The sequence below is a fragment of the Equus przewalskii genome, chromosome 23 (genome assembly GCF_037783145.1).
Source record: "Equus przewalskii isolate Varuska chromosome 23, EquPr2, whole genome shotgun sequence".
NCBI lineage: Eukaryota > Metazoa > Chordata > Mammalia > Perissodactyla > Equidae > Equus > Equus przewalskii.
Window position 1 is genome coordinate 356,208 of NC_091853.1, and position 23,725 is coordinate 379,932.

Below are 23,725 nucleotides of genomic sequence, written 5' to 3' on the forward strand. Positions count from 1 at the left end.
CAATTGTAAAATGACATATATTGAAGAATATTACTTAAACACAAATATAATAGCGAAAATTGAAAATAACCTAAATGTCCATCAACAAAGATCTGATTAATTAATTTGTCATACGCATTCAATGGAATACGATAAAGCCATCAAAAATATTAAGGTAACTCTATGTGGACTGAAATAGAGAAGCCACCTACACATTTCTAATTAAAAAAGACATACTTCCCTGGTAGAGGAGGTAGCGTGTCACGAAGGTGGTTTTCCTAGGTGGGGGCTCATTCATTGCACTCTGGATGTGCTGACCCCTGCAATGTCCCCAAATATGGGACACCTGACTGCAAAATTTGTGGTAGTGCAGGACTGTGTTCATACCTCCCCCTAGAAAAAAAGACACAGAACATTATGCGTAATACGTTGCCGTTTGTGTTAAATTATGAGCTTCTGTATTCTTAGAAATGTCTGGAATGATAATAAAGAGGTACTATGGGATCTGAGAAAGGAACTGTGGACCAAGAGTCGAGGTAGGAGGGAGACCAGCTTTTCAATCAATACCCTTCTAAAACTATTTACAGTTTAAAAATGCTTTAACTTGAAACTTTTTCAAAAACTCAGTCATAGGGAGGTAAGCGTCCAGGGCACAGACCAAGCACCCCGTCCCTTCTCAGACTCGAGCGGATGGAGCGTCTGACGCAGGGAAGTCCAGACAGCTCTAACAGTGCACGTGGAGAAGCAAGTACCGCACAGAGCCGCCAGGAGAGACCCCTGCCCCCTGGCCCGTGGGGAACGGTGAAGGCGGCCTCATGGGCTTGCCGGAGGGGGTCGGAGGCTTGACTGAGCCTTCAAGAAAAGGGATTCTCATTGTATATGAGGTCCGTCATCGAGCAAAATGTTGTTATGCGGCTCATGACTAGTTTTGTTGGTTCTTTTTTGCAGGGAAAGATTTGCCCTGAGCTAACATCTATTGCCAGTCTTCCTCTTTTTTTTCCCCCTTCCCAAAGCCCCAGTGCATGGTTGTACACCCTGGTTGTAAGTCCTTCTAGTTCCGCTGTGTGAGCCGCCACCACAGCATGGCCACTGACAGAGGGTGGTGTGGTTCCGTGCCCAGGAACCGAAACCGGGCCATCAAAGTGGAGTGCACCAAACTGAAACCGCTGGGCTGGCTCTCTTGACTGTGTTTTTAAAAATTTGATTGATGATCCAGAACAAATTTTGATTTTACACATGACTTTGCTTTTTTCATGTAACAATGTAGCTTGGATCTCATTCTTAGAAGCATATGAAAGTTATCTCATTCTTTTTACTGTGTGAATAGTTATTGCATCATATGGATTTACTGTAATCTATTACCTAGTTCCCCAAATTATAGATAGGTTACTTCCATATAAGGTGCCATGATAAACAATAATGTAATGAGTAACCCCCCAAAGACTTCTAGAAGGTAATTCAGTTTGACGCTTCTGAAATTATCATGTGCCAGGGTCCAGCCCCAGCATGAACAGGGTCTCCTGAGGGATGGACGGCGTCGGCGAGGGAGGAGGCAGTGAGACAAGGAGTTTGGTGTCCAAGTCTAACTTTATTTTGTGTATGCATGATTTATATAGGGCTCAGGGTATGCAAGGATGATTTCATGAAACAGTCCCAGTACATATTTTTGGCTCGCGTAAGTGGGTTTTTGCAAGGTAGACAATAGTCCTAAGAGCAATTGATTGTGTGTAGGCCCGGGGGGAGTCAAGCTTCTGTAATTCTTTACTTCAAGGAGGCCACTCCCAGCGGCCTCCTGACGCAATGGGCCGTGGCAACCACCATCCTCCCAGAGAGATCTGTGGGGGCTACAGATTTCTTTGTTCCCTCTCCACTCCCATCGCTTCACCCAACCAAAGGACGGGTCAGAATGTTCTTTCCCTAGAAGACGTTTTTCCCCGGAACTTTCCCTAGAATATTGCATTGTATCATTCTCATTCTCAGGGCCGGGCTGACTTCCCCTGAAATAACCCCAGGTGTAGAACAGAGTGAGCAGAAGCAGAAAAGTCAGAAGTACCAGGGAGACTTGTAGCAGGGGCAGCCTGGTAGAATCCCTTGAGGGTCGTCTTGCGTCCCCTCGTCTCTCTCCCGGCCTGTGTCACAAGGCAGAGGCTTAACTTGTAGGCTGACGGCTCCCAGCAATCATGTGCTGAAAATCACATGGGATCTTATTAAGATGCAGATTCCGATTCAGTAGGTCTGGGTGGGGCCTGAGAGCCCGCATTTCTAATAATTTCCCAGATTACGTGATGATTCTGGTCTGTGGACCACATTGTGAGTAGCAATACTTCTTGTCTAATTCTTGAGTTCTCTTCTACGCATCCCTTCCGCTGGGGAGGAAGTAGCGCTCATGAGCCAGTGCATTCCATCCTTGAATGGCTCCAGTTCAGGTTCTTCATATTAAGTCAAATCTGTATTTCTTGGCCTTAATTTTATGTCCTGGATCCAGATGGATCAAAGATGAACACTCACTCTCATGCCAGCCCTTCAAATTTTTGCTAGCCAAGTTTCTTTCGTGCGTTTTTTTCTTCAGGCCGACCTTCTCCTCTCACCGCCTCCCATATGGCAGGGTTGTGGGGGGCCAGGGTGGGGCGGAGTCATGCGGAAGCGTGCTGCCCCTCCCCAGCCTCCTCCTCTTGAACTCCAGTCTCTGTTGTAAGTTCTTCCCTGTCTGCTTGCCCAGGTACGGTCACTAAGTCTTCTCAGTGCTAAAGGTCAAAGCCATGTCTTGCATCTCCCACCCTCTGAAGAGGACTCTCAGACTGACAGCGGCGAGAGTGGCAGGTTGGGGTGGGGACCAGCCTGCAGAACTGGAGGAAGGAGGAGAGTGGGCCCAGGGGCGTGCTGGTAAATGCTCAACAATTGGCTCTCCAAAAGCGGCAGCAGCTGCTCCCCTGACTTGTAGCGTCTGCTGATTTCCACGGTGTAAATTCTCCTGCCGCGACCGATTTCCAGCCAGCGATGTGATGTCACCGTGTGCGGTGGCACAGCCTTATATAGGATTTCCACTGTGCAGACAGAAGAAACGTAAGTAACCGCAAGGACATAGATAACAGATTGTAGCATAACAGAAAGTGATGAGTTTTTAGTGTGTATCACCTTTGTTTAATGTAATTTATTTAATTGTAAGGTTTTAACGAGGGCTATGTTTAACCACTGGCTTGCAAATGTTTTGACAATTTCACCCCGGCTCTGGTGAGCCTGTGGGAGCCAGCTCCAGCCAACCCTGGTGGGCGCCCATCTGGAAGTCCAGCCTCTCCTCCTCCTGCGCCCCGGGAAGAGAGCCGGCAAGCCCGCTCCTGCTGCAGGCCCCGCTGCGCGCCGCCTTTGAGAGCCGGTTCGTCTCGCTCCCGCCTCGGTGCCGTGCTGCCCCCGCGCGGCGGCGCTTGCCCTGCGGCGGCCCGGGAGCTGCACCCCCGCAGCTGCACCCCCGCAGCTGCACCCCCGCAGCCCGCCGGCTCTGCCCCAGGAGCCGCCTTCCCGGCGCGCGGACGGTCGGCCCCAGCCCTCCCGCCTCTGGAGCCCAGGGCCAGGTCACGCCGGCCCGGCCCTCCCGCCCTGCTGCTTCCTCTCGCTCCCGGATTCGGGGGTTGCCCCTGAGCCTGCAGTTCCCGCGGGGCGGCGATGAGCAGGGCTGACGGGTCTTTGCCTGGCACCGTGGCCGCACCGCGTGCCTCGGCCGGTCAGCAGCTTCAGCGTCTGCACCTGCGTTGTCAGCCTCGTCCTGGGCACCCCTGAGAGGGAGCTGCTCGGGGAGAAATTCTGACTCAAGCGCTTAGTCTGCTGCTTTTGCTTGGGGCCCCAGAGGAAGCTCTTGCCAGTCATCTGGGTTAGAGCCGGGGCTTCCTGTCGTCTGAGAGCGGCTGGGAAGAGGAGGGAAAGAGAAAAGACCAGCACAGCACCGAGGCTTCCCCCACGTCCCGGGGTCTTCTCACCGGAATAGTCCCGATCAGACCTGAAAGCTCCAGGCCAGTGGACTCTAGGATCTCCTGAGACAGTGGGCTTCACACCATATTGCCCAAGATCCTCAGTAAGAAACACCTGTTACAACGTAACCACCCAGAACAGCTCGTAGGGAGGGTAGCGATACCTGCCTTTACTAGGCTCAATGCATTTTGATATTTCCATAAATCTCTATCCTGTCCTTTCTATCAAAAAACCACAAAATCCTCGACACAGCTTAATAATAGAATTCACAGCTCAGTAATGGGTCTCCGCCCGCATTTTGCAAAGTGCTGGCCTGGGCCAACCTCTCGTTTCACTGAGAAGAAACAGAGGGCAAAGAACAAACTTGCCCAAAAGCAAATCAAGGGCAGCCCCGGACTCAGAATTCAGTCCCTGAGCTCTTCTGCCCTCACTCCAGGGCCTCCGTCCCAGGGCTCCCTCTGCACTGAGGCCCAGAAGCCTCACTCTCTGTGGCCCTGATCCATTTAGGACAGGTTATCGGGCTCTGACCGCAGGCTCCTTCATGCCCTGAAAGTCAGGGGTTGTCAGCTGCTCTCTCTCAGGTCCTCCCGTAGAGAACTTCTCCTGTCCCAGCACAAGGCGGCAGCAGAGAGAAGCAAACGGCCTTGCTTGTCGGAGGGAAAGGGCGCAGTGGGCTCCCGGCAGGCGCTTTCACCTCAAAGGCAGACGCTGGGAGGCAGTATTTTGCCAAGAGCTTTGGAACTTACCTGCAAAGGTTCAAGGGCGTAGGGGGTACGCTCTCGGCCGACAGTGCCTGAAGCAGCGCTGCTGAGTGAGCGTAGATGGGAATACGAACCTGAACAACCTTCCTAGAAAGTGCTCTGTCGTTATGTTTCAAAATATTTAAATGTGCAAACTCACTGATCCAGAAATTCCGCTTGTTGTCCAGTCCATCCCGCCTCTTAGCACCCTGTGTGCAGCAGAGCAGAACCCTGGCCGGTCTTTCTGCGCCATCCTCTCACCTTCTGGCGCTCTATCAGACAATGCTCCTCTGCTCTTTATGGGGCTTTCATGGCCAAATTTTTTAGAAGAGGTTGGCCAGGTCCTTCTTCCCAGTCTGTCTTAGTCTGGAAGCTCTGCTGAAACCTGCCCACCATGGGGGACCCTGCTGGAATGTGAAATGCCTGTGGCAGAGCTTCAGCCTCACAGCGACATGCAGCCGCCACAGTGTGGCAACTGACAGATGTCCCACTAATAGGAATTTAATATAAGGTGCTAATTATGTATACAAAGATGTTCACACAAAATTATATATTTTTAGTGAAGGATCTAAATAATATCAACACGGAATTAGTTTTAAACTTTTGCTACCTCCGCAACAAAAAATGGATACAATGCAGCCATTCGGTATAATGAAGTAGAATGTAAAAAGCAGTTTAAAAATAGCATGGGTGCAATGCCCCCATTCGTAAAGTGTCCGGGGATTCTCTGGGTAGTGGAGTGAAGGTGGAATGCCTCCCTGGAGAAGGGAGTCATACAGAGTCACCTGGGAGCTCCTCAAGCCGCACAGCCTTCCCCAGCCTCTCACCCCAGGAAACCGTGATGCCCCCTGGGAGAAACGGTGTTCCTTTGAGAATCACTGCTGGGATGGGGAGGGAAGCGGTAGGGAGGTGCTGGAGGCGTACACATACCTATGTGTGTGGGACGCTGGCCAGGGGTTCACCGGAGCGGCAGCAGGGGTTGTCTCTGGGTGGTGAGATGGTTTTGCATAATAATAATAATACTTTAAAAATAATTATGATAAACATACAGTTTGATTAACCATTCACTCATTGAAGGACATCTGGGCTGTTTCAAGGTTTTGACTATTACAAATAAAGCTGCTATGAGCATTCACATACAGGTTTTTGTGTGAGCACAAGTTTTCGTTTCTCTGACATAAATGCCCAAGAGTGCCACTGAGACTTGTTTGATGGCCTAGCATGTAGCCCGTCCTGGAGAATCCTCGTGCACTTGAGAAGAATGTACGTTCTGTTGTCGGGTAGACTGTTCCACTGGTATGTGTTAGGTCTGTTTGGTTATAGTACTGTGAAAGTTTTCTAGTTCCTAGTTGATCTCCTCTTTGTTCTATTTTTGAAAGTGGGGTATTGAAGTCTCCAACTTTTTTTGTTCAATTGTCTATTTCTCCATTTCTGTCAGTTTCTGCATCATGTATTTTGGTGCTCTGTCATTAGGTACATATATGTTTGTAACCGTTACATCTTCCTGATAGCTTGACCCTTTTGTCATTATGAAATTTCCCTCTTTATCTCTAGCAGCATTTTTTGTTTTAAAGTCCATTTTGTTTGACATCCGTTAGTATAGCCATTCTAGCTTTTGTAGGGGAGGAAGACATTTCCTCTACCCTCTGGGTCCTCCTGGCCAAATTACGAATTAAATTCACATGAGACAGAATAACAGGAGAAAATTAAACAAAGCTTTATAACATGTATACATGGGTGAGACTCAGGAAAATTGGGCAACTCGCCAAAATGGCAGAAGCTCTCACCTTAAATACCACCCTCAGCTAAAGACCAAGGAGGATGTTGGGGGTGGGGCGAGTCAGTTATGGGAGGTTACCAGAAAAGTACAGTAAACAAGAGTAAGGTTATTATGCAGACTTGAGTCCTTGCCCTCTGCATTGATGAGAGTTTCTAGGGATAAGGTCATCCCCTCTTCCTGGTACAGAGAGGGAGACACCTTTACAGATGGAGATTTCCTTTACAAATGTAAATGTCTCTTAACAAAGAGTAACTTCTACTTTTCAGAGTTTCTCTCATGTCTGCGGTTTTTAAACATAACCAGCCCAAAATAATCCTGATGCTGAAACCAGCTGAACACAAGGTTGACATAAGGGAAGCCATATTGTAGAAAAGAGACCATGTCGTAACTTTGAATGGCCTCTGACTAGCTAACCCAGCTGGATTTGCACCCTCCAGGAGATCCACCTGCTCTGTAGATTTTGTGACCCCTGCTATTGCATATACCTCCCACTGTGATAAGATCATAACTTTGTTCTTTCAAGTTAATTAGGAATGTGGTGACGCCCCCCCCAAACAGAGAGTTTATGTTGATAGCCATCATCAATAAAAACGGAAAGATCTGGTGTGACAATTCCCAGACTGTAACACCAGAGGGTCAACATTCCTAGCCCCCTTCCCTGTAACCCACTAGCCTGTATAACTGCTTCAAGTTTCTGTGATCCCCTTAAGATGGTTCTTTTGGACATTAGTTGGCCATCTTCCCTCTTGCTAGCGAGCTGTGATAAGATGCCCTTTCTCTGCCGCCATCTTGCCTCTTGACGATTGGCTTTTGTCTCACGGTGAGCAGATTGTGCCCTTCCTGCAGTAACAATGCCAAAGAGACATATCTTGGGGTCACCAATTCCAATCCCCCACACTTTCTTGTGGCTGGTGTTCGAATGATGTGTCTTTTTCTATCCTTCTACTTTCAGTCTGTTTGTATCTTTCAATATAAAGTGTGTCTCTTGTAGACAGAATATTATTGAATAGTACTTTTTAATCCATTCTGACAATCTTTTTTTTAATTTTAATTTTTTTCAATTGAGATATAATTGACATACAATGTTGTGTTAGTTTTAGGTGTATAACATAGTGATTGATATATGTATACATTGCAAAATTATTACCACAATAAATTGAATTAACGTCCATCACTGCATACAGTCACAATTTTTTTGTGTGTGATGAGAACTTTTTAGAACTACTCTCTTTGCAACTTGCAAATATATAATACAATATTATTAACTGTAGTCATTGTAGGGGAGGAAGACAAGTCCTCTACCCTCTGGGTCCTTCTGGCTAGGCTACAAATTAAATTGACATGAGACAGAATAACAGGAGAAAGTCAAACAAAGCTTTATAACATGTATACATGAGAGAGACCCAGGAAAACTGAGCAACTTGCCAAAATGCGGAAGCTCTTACCTTAAATACCACCCTCAGCTAAAGACCAAGGAGGATGTTGGGGGTGGGGGAGTCAATTACGTATCATGCAGTTGTAGGTCCTTGCCTTCTGCACTGCTAAGAGTTTCTAGAGATAAGGTCGTCCCCTCTTCCTGGTACAGAAAGGGAGACACCTTTAGGGATGCAGATGTCCCTTACAAATGTAAATGTCTCTTACAAAGAGTAATTTCTACTTTTCAGAGCTTCTCCCATGTCTGCAGTTTTTAAAAGTAACCAGCCCAAAATAACCCTCATGCCAAAGAGATGCATTTTGGGGTGGCCAATTCTGGTCCCCCCACCATCATGCTGTACTTTACATCCCGAGACCTATTCATCCTGTAACTGGAAGTTTGTGCCTTTGACTACCTTCGCCCATTGCGCCCACCCTCCAGTCGCTGTCTTTTGCTTGGATTGTTTAATCTATTCACATTCAATGTTTTGTGGATCTAGTTGGGTTTACATCTGCATTTTACTTTTGTTTTCTGTATGTCTCATGTCTCTTTCGTTCCCTTGTTCCTCCCTCACTGCTTTCTTTTGCATTAAGGGAATCTTTCTAATGTAGCATTTTAATTTTTAAAATAATTCTTCCACTATTTTTTTGACTTATTGTTTTAGTGGTTGTTCTAGGGCTTACCCTATGCATCTTCACTCATCAGAATCAGCTTCAGATTATGCGACCTTAATTCCAGTGATATACGGAAATGTTAGTCCTGTATCACCCTAGGCCCCTCACCACCTTTTGTGCTATTTTTGTTAGCAGCAAGGTTTTTTAAAGTATGGACTCACACACCCCATCTCAGACCTACAGAATCAGAATCTGTATTTTTAAAGGCCTCCAGGTGATTATGATGATTGGCAAGTTTGGGGATGCTTTTCTAGCAGGAAGGAAATTGAGGCCCAGATGTGACAATGGTCACAGCCCGGGGAGTGAGCCTGTGTGCAGAGCCCAGGGCTCCCAGCCCTCACCTGCTGCTCTTCCTGATGCGCTCTGTGGCTTCCGCGGACCCACTGCCATCTCTCTGTCAGCGTCTGCTCTTGGCTCCTGCTTGCTTCTCAGACAAGGAGTGGGATAAAATGCTTTGCTGATCGTGGAGACTTCATGGAGATCTGAGGGGAAAGTTGGAAACCTGTACACCTTCGTCAGTGAGCACCTACCAGGAACTGGTCATGACTCATTCCAGGAAGGGCTTACTTGCCCTTGTTTTACCTATGAGGAATAATCTGGAAAACCAAAGAACGATTGACCTATTCATTCAGCATTCATTAAGTGTCTAGTGTGTGCCAGGAATTGGGGTAGGCATTAGTGATAAAAAAATAAGACACAATTCCTGCTCTTAAAGTACTTATGAAATATATAACTTAAAGAATATATGGAAAATATTTAACCTGCTCTAAAAATTCTCTAAACGGGCTTTTTTCATAACTTACATGATAGCAACACCTAGTTTAACCTCAAATCATTTGGCGGCAAAGCCTGACCCGAGCTAACACAAGGCAGTGAATTAGAGCTGGGCCTTCCTATTCCTGGTTCCACTCCTGCTGCTCAGCATCAGGGCACTCAGCCAGCCGCAGATCGAAAGGCCTCCGATGGTTGCGTCTATACTGAATGTGTACAGACTTCTCTCTCTTGTTACTCCCTAAACAATATAGTACAGCAACTATTTGCATAGCATTCACGTTGTGCTGGGTAGTCTAAGTAATGCAGACGTGAGTTAAAGTACACGGAGGACGTGCACAGGTTGGATGCAAACACTGCAACGTTTCATGTAAGGGATTGAGCGTCCGTGGATTTTGGTGTCCGCTGGGTGCTGGAACCAATGCCCCAGATACCGAGGGACAAATGCATGGCTTTATCCATCCTCCTTAGTGTAAATATTCATATATTTCACCGCAGAAGTATTCATGTGTCTGACTTATAGAGTGCCACCCCGGACCTTGCTGAGTTGTCACAAACTGTACAGTATCTGCACCAAATTATCTTCCTAAAATAGTTCTGAATTCTAAAATATCTCTGGCCTTTTTATTCTCCCAAGGTTTTATTCTCCCAAGGGCTTCTGATAAGTGATTGTGCATCTGTATTTCCTTAACTCCTTTTGGTCCAGAAGGTATTCCAGAGGTTTGAAGCTCATGGCCACGGTGAAGCCAGACCTCCCTAAAGGAGCCTCTGTGGTCAACCTCTGGATGACAGCTGAGGTAGGAATGGGAGGGCTCCAGCATTGCTGTGTGGGTCAGTCAGGCTATGGCCCTTTGAACTGGCCCTGCCACAGAGTACTGGACCAAGCTTGGCTGGGGAGCCCTCCAGAGGATCATGACATCCCCTGGGATCGGGTGTGAACAGCTCTGACAGTGGTGACTGAAGGGGACAAAGGCAGAGCAGACGCTCTGCAGGCATGGGCAGTGACTCGAGCCTCTGTCCAGCAGTGGGGCCAAGGTCATGTTGGGGTCTGGCAGGAGGAAGCAATTCTCCCAGCAGCTGGGGGCAACCCAGGATGGGAAATCCAGGACTTGCAGAGTCCATGCCAAGAGGTGGGCGGCAGGGTCCTAGCCCCAGATGGGGGCTCGAGGCAGGCCTGCAGTCCAGAGAGGGGTGCAGCAAGGGGCAGGGCCTCCGTGTGAGAAGGTGTCAGACAAGAGCTCAGTTGGTGGAGACAGTGCAGGAGATCAGGCACCCTCCTGGGATGAAGGCAGGGACTGGGCCTCAGGAGCAAGGCTGCCCGGTTGCTGAGTTGCAGACTAGGGGGCAGGGCAGCCTCAGACTCTCCCTGCTAAGGTGTGGTTTGGCTCCTGAGATTGGGCATTGACCACATTCTAGAAAGGCTCCCTCTGCAGGCAGATCATGGCACTAAGGATTGAAGAGAGAGGAGGGGTCCCTCCAGTCCCAGAGACCTGGTGACGTGGGCTGGTCCCCATGCAGTGAAGTGTTAACCTGGCCCAGGGAAAGGTTTGACCCTCGCCCAGCTCCTGGCGGGTAGCCGCTAAACCCTTGGAATATCTTGCCTGATGAGAGTGTCCTTGTTGACCTGGGAGCCCCGGCCATGCCAGATAGTTTATGCTAATAAGGTGTATGTGGTAGGGGCCTTGGGCCACATGGTATCAGCTTGACCTCCGGAGGGGCTGGACAGCCCGAGCCAGCCTGGGTCAGCTCACAAGAGCCGACTGCTAGATTTTCAGGAACTTTGCAAGCTGGTTGTGAAACAGCCATTATTAAATGTTAAATTATTTGAGCTTACAAGTCAATAATTATATTAGAAACAAAAGTAAGAAATAACTCAAAACTCGTCAATTCCTAATTATTCTATCACACTTGACTGCTGCCTATGATGTTGAGGTTATTTACGTCTCTCTATTGGTATGGTGGGAACATTATACATCGGGGGGCCACTGCACATCTCTTCCCGGCTCCGTGTTCAGCGACCTCATGTTGTTATCTGGAAATGGACCATGGTGGGAGAATTTACACCACAGAAGTTGGAAAACGCTTCGCATCAGGACTTAGCTTCTCCCCCAGTGAACCGGTTGTTAAGTATTTGCCAGCACATCACTGCTTCAGATGGACTCATTCTGCTCCAAACACACAGAAACGTGCACACAGTGGTCAAACGCCTGTCCCAGGGAGGGTTCTCCCGGGCAAGGGGAGGGGGAGTGAGAAGCTTGTGTTTGTTCTTGAAATTTCTAATGCTGGGTATTAGTAAGAGAAGAAATACTTCCTGGGGGTCCCCTCTGCCCCCATGTCTTTGCAGGTAGGGTCTACCAGGTCATGGTACTGGGTCCCTATGAAGCAGCAGGAGCCCATGGCCCATGAAAATCACTCAGGTGCTTGGAATAATCTTAAATTACGGCTGCTCATCCACTCATGTGAAACGCTCTCTGGCCTCTGAGAGGGTGTGGCACCCTTCTCTCAGTGCAGCTTCAATGACGCAGTGAGGGATGAGGCTCCCGATGGGCCAGGACCTCCCAGCAGGAAGACAGCATTTCCCCAGCTCCTAACACTTACGAACTGAAAGCTTGTCCACTTGGAGTCCTGAGAGAGGAAGATTTAATTATTAAGGCTATTTTATTCACAAAGCATTGTCATTTAATACACAGATCCTTTGTGGGAAACGAACTCTTAGAGGACCCTTAAAAGGAAGCCTACACACACACTTGTGAATTTGTGACAAATCTCCTTGGGTTTAGAAGCACACACCATCCATCTTCCCAGTCAGATCCACTCTTCTGGGTCCACTCCCCCGGAGGGGTTGGGGGCAGGAGGGCCGCCCATCTTAGACCTGGCCTCTCCCACTGAGCTTAGGTGTAAAGCTTACAGACATGAATAAGATGCTCATTTAAAACAGAAGCCTCCTCCTGCTCACTTCCCAGGGCTTCTGTGCTAATAAATTGGCATTAAAATTAACTAACGGGGGGTGGCCAGGCATGCAGGCAGGACTCTCAGCGGCTACCCCTGACTCCCAGCCCTCATGCGATCCTGGCAGCCAGCGGGAATTGTGTTGGCGGGGGATAGGGGGCAGGATGGGGCTGAATCTGGGGCCTGGGGTCTGGCGCGCAGAGCCCCTGGCTTGCTAGAGAGGGCAGGTGAAGCCTCCTCTGCTTGCCCCAGCCTGGGGGTCGGGTCCAGTGCGGAAGGGGGCATCCTTAACCATTTGGGCTTATGGTGCCTTTGGCAGAGTGAAAACATAGGCTGTAGGAGACGGAGGACCTGCAGGGTACAGGGACCATATTTTCTTGATAGAAAACTGAGCCACATGGTTGGACCAAGGATCTTGTACGTTTGCTATGTGCAAGAGGCAGTGTCAGGAAGAGAATTCGGAGGTTGAAATGTTGTAATAGACAGGACATTTCGACGGTTTATGGAAAATCACAGGAAAGGCTGTTGGGAATCTTACCAGGAAACCAGTGGCTGCCACATTACAGATCTTTTGTGGTTGCTACAGGAGGATAAATATTTTCCTTGGCTGTGTTTTAATAGCTTGGGTGGTTATTTCTGTCTAATATGTTTATTTCTCCAAGAAATAATTCTAGCAAAGTGATGTCCATTTCGAAACAGACATTAGTTTTCAGGCTATGGGGACAGCCAGACCTCGCAGTATTTCCTTCCTTTGGTCTGTTCATTCTTTAAATATTTGACAAGACATAATTGAGTCTGTTTACTTCATCTGGCCTGTATCTTTTCTTCAAGGGGCTTTTTTCACAGTGTGCTTTTAGCTGTCTCACGCCTGTCTTAGCCTCCAAACGTCAGTGCTGGTCTTTGACCAGCAGCTAGCACAGCTCCACACGCAGGAAGATGCCTCATTCACACAGGTCCACTCTGAACAATTGTGCAGCTGGGGCACCGTGCATCTCCAGGTGGCACCAGCTATAATGTTCAGTAGAACTTTCTGCAATGATGGAAATGCTCTGCAGTCTGTGTTACCCAGGACAGTAGCCACCAGCCACATGTGGCTCTGAGCACTTGAAATGTGCCTAGTGTGACTAAAGAACTGAATTTGTGATTTTAGTTAGTTTCCATTTCGATAACCACATGTGGCTGATTGGACCGTACAGTCTGTGCTCATCGCGGCTCTGCTTTTGTTCACGCATCCATTCGTCTGTTCAGCAAACATTTACGGAGCTTCAGCTCTGAGCGGCGTGCTGTGCTAGGTTCTGTGGATGCACAGAGAGTAAGACTGTCCCTGTTCTCGGGAAGCTGCCGGTCTAGCTGGGGAGACACGCTACAAAGACCCTCGGTGTGGCAAGTGCCGTGGGGGGGCATTTGTCACCACGCTCAGGTGAGAGGCTGGGTCCGGCGAGGGAGAGATTTCTCTCCCACCTGGGAGATGTTTAAGCTGCATCTTAGACTAGGAGGACACCACAGAGACACAGGGAGCGAGCGGTCTCAGGAGGGAAACTTGTTGGATACGTCTCCACTGTGTGACTGGGACGGCATGGAGCCCGTGGTTAGCAGCGCACCACCACTTTCAAGACGATTCACACAAATATGTTCGCAAGACACTGCGAAGACACAGCTCTTTGCTGAGGGTTTTCCAAATGCGGGACTCCCTGCTGGGGATGGGTCTCGTCCATTTCCCAGGTTGGGGGCAGGATTATGAAGCACCCTCTGGAAGATCAGTCCTGAAAGCTCCAGAAGACCAAGGTTCCACATGTTCAGAGAGAGAGTTTGGAGCTGGGCTGTCTTCTCGCAGGTTGGCTGGCTGGAGGCAGGAGAGAGAGAAATGTCTGCGTTCGTGACGCTGTCGATAAACAGGCGTAGGTCTTGCACTGCTGTAGAGAACGGCTCCAAAAACTCCTACTCTCTCTGATACAATTCTGCAGGTGGAATTTGCCCAAATGATCACTGCGGGTGGTCTTTAAAGGAGCGATGCGCCCTGTATATAAGCTGACCCCTGCCTCTCTCGCGGAGCAGGTGTGCGGCTGCGACGACGCAGGCAGATCCCGGGCTGGTTACCTGCTGTTCTGGGCTCTCCTCCTCTCCACCTGCCTCCCGTCCGCTGCCCAGCCCCCCAGGAATGGGATTTCGCCTGCCTAGGGTGGAGACTGAGTCCATGCACCTTGGGGAGGGCTCTGCATCTGGGAGCTCACGGCTTGACCCTGTGCATGTTTGTCCAAGGGCCGTAGAAGCCCAGCCCTCCTGCCTCAGCAGTGCTGGCCAGGAGGCTAATTCCAAGGAAAATTTTTGTTTTAATTCCAAAGGAGGAAGTGAGAAAGCAGGTAGAAAGATACTCTCCAGCCTGGAACGGCACTGGCCCTTCCTTTCCTTGGGCCAGTCCCCAGGGTGGGGGCTGAAAAGGTGAGGCACCTAAGAATGTGCTGGATGTGGGACGATAAGGGACTTGTGGAAAGCCTGAGGTCTCCATACATGCTGCTGCTGAGGACCAGCAGCAACGGTGGTTATCCAATGGGAGAAGGATCGGGGCCCCGTCTTTCGGTTCCCTCCTTTCTTCTCTCTGTGCAGATTAGGATGTGACCTTCCCTCCTGGCCCGGGGGGAGGGGAGGAGGAGCTGAGGCAGAGAAAGAGAAGCCATCACAGCTTCTACCTTCTTGGGGACCGACAGGAAATCTGGGCTTCCTGGAGGTTTCTCCCTTTGGCTTTCTCTGTACCTGCCTTGCTGCTCCTGCATTGTGAGGGCAGAAATTCCTGGAGCTTTCTAAACTTTGCCCCTTCTCTGTCCCCGCTGAGCTTGCTGCTCAGCTTGCTTTCCTACATCCTCGTCTATCCACCTTGCAATGTCTCAGCGTGGCCATCACCCTGTTCTTCTTCCTCACGACGCCGGAATGTCTGTCCTTCAGTGCTTGTCACACGACGGGTCTGTGTAAGGGACTGCGGGGAGGCGCAGAGGGGGCGCGCTCTGGAGTCTCTGAGATCTTTGTGCAAACCCCAATTCCACACTTGCTGTTTTTAAAGTTAGGGAGAGTCCCCAAGACCACCCTCACTTCTGACACCAGTCACAAGCTTGGGCATCCCAAGACCATCCTCAGTTTCAATAATTTTACTAGAAGGACTCACAGAACTCACTGGAAGCTAGTATACTCTCAGTTATGGTTTATTACAGCCAAAGGATGCAGATTAAAGTCAGCCAGAGAAAGAGGCACGCAGGGCAGAGTCTGGGCGAGCTCCACACACAGAGCTTCCTGTTGTCCTCTCCTGGGGGACACACATGGACAGTATAACCCCCAATGTGCACTGAGTGACAACGTGCACTGAGTATGCCAACCAGGGAAGCTCACCGAGCCTTAGTGTCCGGAGTCTTTACTGAGGCTCAGGCGTGTAGAAATGGCTGACCGCCACGCGCTGACCTAGTTTCCAGCCCCTCCGGAGGCTGAGCTAGGACGTGTCTAAAGCCCCTGCCAGAAATCTCACTGTTAGCATGGACTATCTAGTGTGGCCCAAGCCCCCCAGGTAAACAAAGACACTCTTATCAGGCTGGACACCCCAAGGGTTTAGAGATTATCTCCCAGAAGCCAAGGGCAAAGGCTGGACCTCGCTCTGGGCAAGCTTAATCCTTTCCCACAGCCCATCTATGTGATGGTGCAATTTCACTAGCTCACTGGGCCTCCATTTGCTCCTGGTAAACTGGAGACCACGATCCCCATCTTACTGGGTGTTGATGAGGACTGAGTGATGTGACAGTGGAGGTCTTGGTACGTGAAAGGCTTCAGCAAAAACTAGATCCCTCCTGATTTCCTGCAGGTGTCTGTCCTCGTCTCCTAAACTGGCCCAGGGCATCGTCCCCTCCCTTCTCTCCTTCCCACCCCTTATCCCAACTTGGTTTTATTTTTCTCCCATAAAAGGATAATCCCCTACGTGTTATTATTAAACTGCTTTCCTTTTCAAAAGATATGTGTGTTAGCATTTTTAAATTTTTAAAGCTTTTTTTTTTTTTTTTAAGATTGACACCTGGGCTAACAACTGTTGCCAATCTTCCTTTTTTTCTTTTTTAATTTTTTTTCTTTTTTAAAGATTGGCACCTGGGCTAACAACTGTTGCAAATCTTTTTTTTCTTTTTTTTCTGCTTTATCTCCCCAAACCTTCCCTGTACACAGTTGTATATCTTAGTTGCAGATCCTTCTAGTTGTGGGATGTGGGACGCCGCCTCAACGTGGCCTGACGAGCGGTGCCATGTCCGCGCCCAGGATCTGAACCCTGGGCCGCTGCAGCGGAGCGCACGAACGTAACCACTCAGCCACGGAGCCGGCCCCTAAAGCATTTTTTAAGGCTGCACTGAACACGTGCACACACATCTTTGTGACGTGTGCTGGTGTTTCTGCAGGCTGGATTCTTAGAGGTGGCGTCAACGGGACACAGGGTACATTTGAAATCTTGATGGTGCTGCCTAATTGCTCTCCCAAAAGGCTGTATCAAGTTAAACCTCCACCACAAATGCACGAAACTGCTGTTTCCCCACATCCTCTGGGGACCAAGTGGAGGAGGGTGGCTTGGGGGGTACAGCAGACACTGGTGGGGCCCAGCCCTGTCCCTCAACTTTCACCATCCCTGTGTACACCCAGTGTCCTACTGTAAGCACCTGACACCCAGGGCCTGGGGCCCTTCTCCTGGCCTGAGCCTGGGATAAGGCAGGGCTTGTGCAATTTGCTGGGAGCCATGAGATGCTAATGAATGTGAAAATTAACAGTGACTCGCCATTCACCATGACAGAGGAAGCAGTGAGTGGGGTTTCAGGTCCAGGGTCGGCAGAGTCCATGCTTGCTGGGGTTTCAGCAAGAGCTAGAGACACAAACTCAGGGAAGAGAAGGAAGCAGGAAGGCCAAATAAAGGTCTGGAAAGAAGAAAGCAACCACTTTCTGCCCTTGGCCCTGAGAAAGCCTGTTCCTGACGCACTAGCGGACGGGCCTGCACAGGCCAGGGCTGGTCTTCGTCCCTGGGGTCCGTCACCAGCAGGGGGTGCCCCTCCCTTGATCAGGACAGGCCCGCAGCTTGGTGACACATCAGTGACATGGAGGCCAAGGAAATGCCTGCTTCTTCACCTTCACGGCCCTTGGGGGCTCTGCACTCCCCGCTGGCCCAGACTTAATTTCTTTACACAAAGGCAGTGAGACTTGAGGCCCAGTTCAGTTTAGACCCACTGAATCACCGAGTGGTCTTCTGTCCCTCCAGGCCTCACTTTTCTTAGCTGTTAAAAAAAGGAAATAAAGGAAGAGAAGGCCAGGTGAGAACCAACATCTGTGCAGAGCCTCGTGGTTACAAAGCGCCACAGCTCGTCGATGCTCACTTTATCCCCAAGCTACGGAGGAGAGACAAGTCTTAGAGGGGTGAGGGCATCGGCCCACATTCTCCCCGCTGGCCAGCTAGGGCTTTCTTGGCAAATACTGTATCCCTTCAACTTGACCATTCTGGATGATTCTAATATTGTAAATCAAAGATTTTTAGGGCCCACCCTAAAATGGCAAAATAGTTTTCTTTTTTTTTTTTTTTGGTGAGGAAGATTGTCCCTGAGCTAACATCTGTGCCAATCTTCCTCCATTTGGTATGTGGGACGCCACCACAGCACGACTTGATGAGCAGTGTGTAGACCTGCACCCAGGATCCGAACCCACAAACCCCTGGACACTGGGACAGAGCACGCGAATTTAACCACCGGGCCACCGGGCCGGCCCCAGCAAAGTAGTTGTAAGTAGGTGCCGTCAGACCCATCTGGGCTTTGAACTATTACTCGGCAGGTTACTTGAGCTTTGGTTTTCTCCTCTGGAGTAATAACAGGTGATATTTATTGAGTGCTCAGTCAAGGACTAAGGCTGTGCTACATGAGTTATTTTGTTTATCCTCACAACGACTCTGTGAGGTACGTCATTATCCCCATTTTACAGCTGAAGAACTGAGGCTGAGGGAGGTCAGTAGCAGTGAACGGGGCACAGAGCAACCAAGAGAGGCTGGAGCTCGTCAGGAGGCTCCAGGAGAGAATCTTCAAGAAGACAAGACGGGGAGAGACCCCGATGGCTCTGAACACGCACACAGACAACTGACGGGGATTTAGAGCTGAATTACACTCACTATACACAGAACAAGGCGAGTAGCGAAAATGACAGTTAACTCCAAGAAAAGCAGAAAGCTTGCAGCAAAAGAAAAGGTCCGTTGTGAATAGGGTTTAAGTAGTCATAATAAGTGCTAACTCTGATATGACCAATAGTGAGATAGGATGCAACGGGGAGGTTGGGGAGGGGCCGGGGGTACACGGGAGGTGGAGGTGGGGGAAATCAGGAGACAATGCTGACACCAGAAGCAAGAAGCGGCATGACAGTACGCCATTGAGAGCTCAATAGAGTTGAAAGTGCTCACCTCTGGAGAAGGGAAAGCATGAGGAAACGTATTTTAGAAGAAATCTTACAGCATGATTTGGCTCCAACTCAACTACGTGCTCACACAGATTTAATGATACTTTTTATTTTTATTTATTTATTTATTTATTTTTGGTGGGGAAGATTGGCCCTGAGCTAACATCCGTGCTGATCTTCCACTATTTTCATTTAGATTTTAAAATTTTTCCTCCTTCTTTCCAAATCCCCCCGGTACACAGTTGTGTATTTTAGTTGTGGGTCCTTCTAGTTGTGGCATGTGGGACACTGCCTCAGCATGGCTTGATGAGTGGTGCTAGGTCTGTGCCCAGGATCCGAACCGACGAACCCCGGGCTGCTGAAGCAGAGTGCGAACTTAACCACTCGGCCATGGGGCCGGCCCCATATTTTTTTATTTAGATTTTTTTACAATCTTCCACTATTTTATGTGGGACGCCACAACAGCATGGCTTTCATGAGCACCGTGTGGGTCAGCACCTGGGATTCGGACCCACGAACTCTGGGCTGCTGAGGAGGAGCGAGTGAACTTAACCACGACACCCCTGGGCCAGCCCCTTTAATGATACTTTTAAAAGAAATGAAAAGAAAATAAGGGAATTGCCCAAGCTCACCCAGACCTGATGTGGTGCAGGTGGGCCTTGAACCCCAGCAGGCTGCCTCCAGAGCTGAGGCCGTGACCACCACACAGTACAGCCTATGAAAAACCTACTTGCTAGCACTGTAAAAAGCAAGTGAGCAATAAATACAAGAAGCCCAGCAGCTGACATACAATGGGTGCTTAGAAAAGGAAAATTATTTGCTTTACCCCATGGAGCCAGCCGCAGGCGGACACTCCCAGGAAGGAGGGTAAGGGGTCCTGTCCCGGGTACAGGCCTGAGGGGCCCTGGTGCTTTCAAGCGCCCTCCTCTAAGTTTTCTAAGCGTCTCTCCAGTGCTGGGGCTGGCGGGCCAGTAGTGCCATCTGCATGGGGCGCCTGGGTTCCAGCTTCTCCCCTCAGAGAATTTTCCCACCCTCTACATTCCCTCCCACTTCTCTCCATGGGGGTTGACCAGACACCCCCAGAAGCTCCAGGCCTGGCTGCTACGGGGTCATCCCAGGGCCTTGTGGTTGGCCCGGCTCCACTATTTCGTTCACAGCATGCTATTTCATCCACAGGATTGCGTGAGGTCAGGCTGCCAGGATGACGCCGAGACAAGATCGTGAGTGAAATCAAATGGTCTGTATAGACGAGGATCCTGCAGAACCTCGTGCCCTGGCCCCTGACCCCTGACCCCTGCAGCAGCTGTGCTTTCAGGTCCTGCCCTGTGACCCTTCCCCTTTCCCACAGCACACTCTCTGCCCAGAACCGTAACCGTAGGTCTCAAAGCCCCTAACTGAAGTGTGCAACATGCTGTCAGCTGCCTGGAGGGCCCCATCCATCACTGGCAGTCACGCATTCCTTCAGCAATACTCCTTGAGCACCTACCATCATCAGGGCTGGGGAGAGCGGGGAACAGAGCTCACAGGCCAGGGGAGACAGCGAGGCAGGTGGGGACAGCTCAGGGGAGGCAGTGACAGAGCAGGGGCTGTGCGAGCCAGAGATGGTGGCCGAACGTGGCCTTGAGGGACCTCAGAGGGCGGCTGCTGAGGGAGCAGTGGTATGGGCTGGGGGCTGGACTGGAAGCTTCCAAGCCTAAGACTGTAATTCCCCAATCCAGATCTCTCCACTGTTTCAGGTGATAACGGAGCTCAGGTCTCTGCCTGTGGGCCTTAGCCAGGGCCTAGCGCAGCCTCCATGTGGAGCCGGAAGGGGCCTGAAGGGACCATCCAATCAACTCCTTACTATTCAGTTGGGGAAACTGAGGCCCACAGGGAGGTGTCTTGCCCCTGTCAGAGTTAATGACAGAGCCGGGACTAACACTTGGATCTCCAGCCTCCCAGTCCTGGGCTTCCACCCTATCTCAGGCCTCTGCCCCTCCTGGGTAGATGAAATCTCCCATTTTTAAAAAAAGACCACTCCACCCAGGTAGGTGTCACAGCCTTCCTCACATCCCCAAATCGGGATCCAACAATTCTTCAATCAACAACCGTTCCTGGAGAGTCCACCATAAGCAAGTCTCCCTGGAAACACAAGCTGTTCGACAGATTTCTGCCCCCAAGAAGCCACAGTCTGATGGTGGAGGGGCCTATAGAGGACAGACAGGCGATACTGCTGGCGCTTCAGCGTATTTGCCCCTGTGTGCTCGGAGCGCAGCAGGCGCCCAGCGCGCGGAACGGGCACCAGTTATTGCCACCCTCAAAGCCAGTGGGCGAAGACGCCGGCGGGTCAGGGAGACGAGAAAAGGGGGGCTTTTCCCGTCCATGCTCTGCGAACTGCTCGTCAACGCGCCGGGCGGGGCCGCGCCGAGCATCCCTGCCTGCTCCTCCTCAGTCCCGGCCCGCTCGGCGCGCCAAGGGAGGGGCCAGCGGCGCGCACGCAGGGTGTCGGGGGCGCGCGGGCCGCCCGGGGACGCGCACGGGCTGGTCTCTGCCCTAATGCGGCGGCTGGCGGCGAGAGGCGCTGCAGGGGACGCGGGGGAAGTGGCGGCGCCGGCCGCGGACAGCACGCACTGCGCCCAGGGCCGGAGCCCTAGCCCTCCGAGGTGAGCGAGCGCGGACGCCGGAGAGATGGGGTGGGGGAAGAATGGGGGTCATGGAAACCCATCTAGCGACACCCCCTTGTTCCCGTCCTCCTCCGTCCATCTCCATCCCCCGACCTGTCCCCATCCCCCTCCGTGCACATCCGCGTCCCTTCTCCTCTCCACACCGTCACCTGCCCTGAATCCATCCTATTCTGTCCATGTCTGCACCCCTCTCCCATCCAGCCCCCAACCCCCTGCCTAGCCGAACACCCTTTCTGTCTCGTTGGCTGCATCCCCTCCCCCTTCCTGCATCCTCCTCCTCTTCCCTCTCTCCTTCCGTCCCTGCCTCATCGGCGAGCCCTGCCCTTATACCTCCATTTACCTCTACATCCCACTTTGTATGACCCCATCCTATTTTTCCTTCCCTGCACATCAGCCTCTGTCCTTGCCCTCCCCTGGTCTGGTCCCCTCCTCATACTCCCATCACTCCTTGTGCCTGTCTCTCCATCAGCTCCCTCACGATTTCTGTCCTCCCCAGGTCCCGTCTGTGCTCCCCGGCCCAGCCCCTGCCCAGCTGCCTCTTGCTTTCCTCCTGCACCATAGTCGCTCTCAGGGACCCCACCTTCCCCTTGGCTGTTAGCTGGCCTGCCACTCAGCACCTTCCCCATTTGGCCTTCCTGGTACTCTTTGTAGCCACACGGTTTGGGTTTGTGCTGAGCCCCCCTCACCTGCCACTGGGCCCTCCTTCCCTGCGTGGGGAGGCCTAGGCCCTGAAGGCCCAGCGTGCTCGCTTGCTGTTTGGAATCCACTATAACCCTCTCTGCATGTCTGCTCCTGTTCATGGCTTGGGGGCGAAGGATGCTGGGGTGAGTAGGCCTCTCTGTGTTCCTCCTCAGCCACCCTAGCTGTTCAGGGTTGTTTCCTAAACGCCTGGGGGCTGGGGGGTGCTGGCTAAGCACTGGAAAGCTAGGCTGGAGGAGAGGCACCGTCCAGGGAACTGGCCGATAGCCCCTTCTGGCCTTGCTCTGAGCCCGGAATGCAGAGGTCTGGTTGAGAAGCCCCCTGGAGGGCTGGGGTTCTGGAGTTTAGAAAAGGGCCTTCCCAGCCTCCAAGCCAGCACTTTGGCATCAGGAGCTGTGGTGAGCGTGGCCCAGGGCTGGGCTGGCAGTGGGCAGAGTGCTGAATCACCTGGACTCGGGGCCGGGCGGCAGCCCCTCCCCTGCCCTGAGCCAGGTTCTGCTCCTGGTTCCTTCCTGGCATCTGGCAGTGGGGGCGGGCGTGTGTGTGTGTGTTGGGCAGAGATGCCCCCTCCCTCAGTCTGGAGGAGTGGATGACAGTGCCTCTTTTCTGCCTGTCTCCCGGAATGTGGGCCTGCTGTGTCTTATCTACCCTTGGAACTGTGGTGAGCCCTGCTGGGTCCCAGTCAAAGCTCCCGCAAGGGCAGGTTACGGGGCTCTGAGACCTGGTTGGGCAGGAGTTGAATTGCTTGTAAGAGGTCAGACACCAGCAGGTTCAGAACCCACTGAACTTGAGACGTAAGTAGGAGAAGCCCAGGGAAAATGTGTGTGGAGAGTGGAGCCTGGGGGTGGGGGCCATTGCAGCTGTGGGAGTGGGGGCAGGGAGGGGAAGGCAGGCAGAGGGGTCCTCCGTCTGGTTTGGGGATGATTGGGTGTGCTGGGATTGCATTGCAGGAAGAGTGGAAGGAGATGGGGTCTGCTCCGCATCTAAGATGTTCTACCTTTTGTCTTGACCAAGCTGGCACTTCTGAGGGAGAAATTTCTCCCCCCTTGTCTTTGGATTCAGCTAAAGGAGTGTGGGTGGGTGTGTGTGTGTGTGTGTGTGTGTGCATGTGTAGGGAAAGAGAGATGAGAATAACACAGATGAGGAGAGAGGCTCGTTCACACTTAGCCCCACAATTGTGTTTGCCCCATGAAACAGGGAGTGGTGGCCCAATTCCCATCTTGGGGACATCACTAAAACCCTGAGGCTTAGATTGGAGGTAAAGGGCAAATTGCTGATGGGTCCTGCCCTCTCCGCAAGGCTCCCTCTCTTTAGAAATCTGAGTGGTCGGACTGAGTTCATGTGCGGCAACTCTGAACAGGACTCAGGCAGCGCCTGGGGCGGGGTGGGGCGGATGCAGCTGGGGAACTGGCTATCCTTGCTCGGTCACCCTCTGCGCCCCCTCCTGTCATGAGTCAGGGTGGGGTGGGAAGCTTCCTCTGGTGTTCCCTGGTCCAGGGAGGAGGCCTCACCTGGAGCTGGTGCCGAGAGCTGATTGGATTAAGGTTCTGACACTGAAATACTTGATTGGGGTTCAGGTTAAGGGGGGCGGTTCTGAGAACAGTGTACATATTTCCTGATTTTGTGTCATGAATCTCAGCCCACATCCCTTG

General features: G+C 51.2%; 1 protein-coding gene and 1 non-coding gene across 33 annotated transcripts in view; both read left to right on the forward strand.

Annotated features, from left to right (window-relative positions):
* Positions 1-212: 212 nt before the first annotated feature.
* LOC139079026 (U1 spliceosomal RNA) lies at positions 213-375 on the forward strand. The gene has a single exon (XR_011532288.1). It is a non-coding gene; the product is annotated as a U1 spliceosomal RNA (small nuclear RNA).
* Positions 376-21,189: 20,814 nt separating this feature from the next.
* The window catches only part of NFASC (neurofascin), a 175,483-nt gene continuing 172,947 nt past the window's right edge, over positions 21,190-23,725 (forward strand). For 14 of the 32 annotated variants that reach the window (XM_070591195.1, XM_070591197.1, XM_070591215.1 and 11 more), the window contains exon 1: positions 21,195-21,353. In XM_070591195.1, coding sequence (XP_070447296.1) covers positions 21,247-21,353 — 107 coding nt within the window. In that variant the 5' untranslated portion in view covers positions 21,195-21,246. Of the gene's footprint in view, positions 21,354-23,725 lie in introns of all 32 variants that reach the window. The other 18 variants (XM_070591200.1, XM_070591212.1, XM_070591201.1 and 15 more) reach the window with 5 other exon arrangements.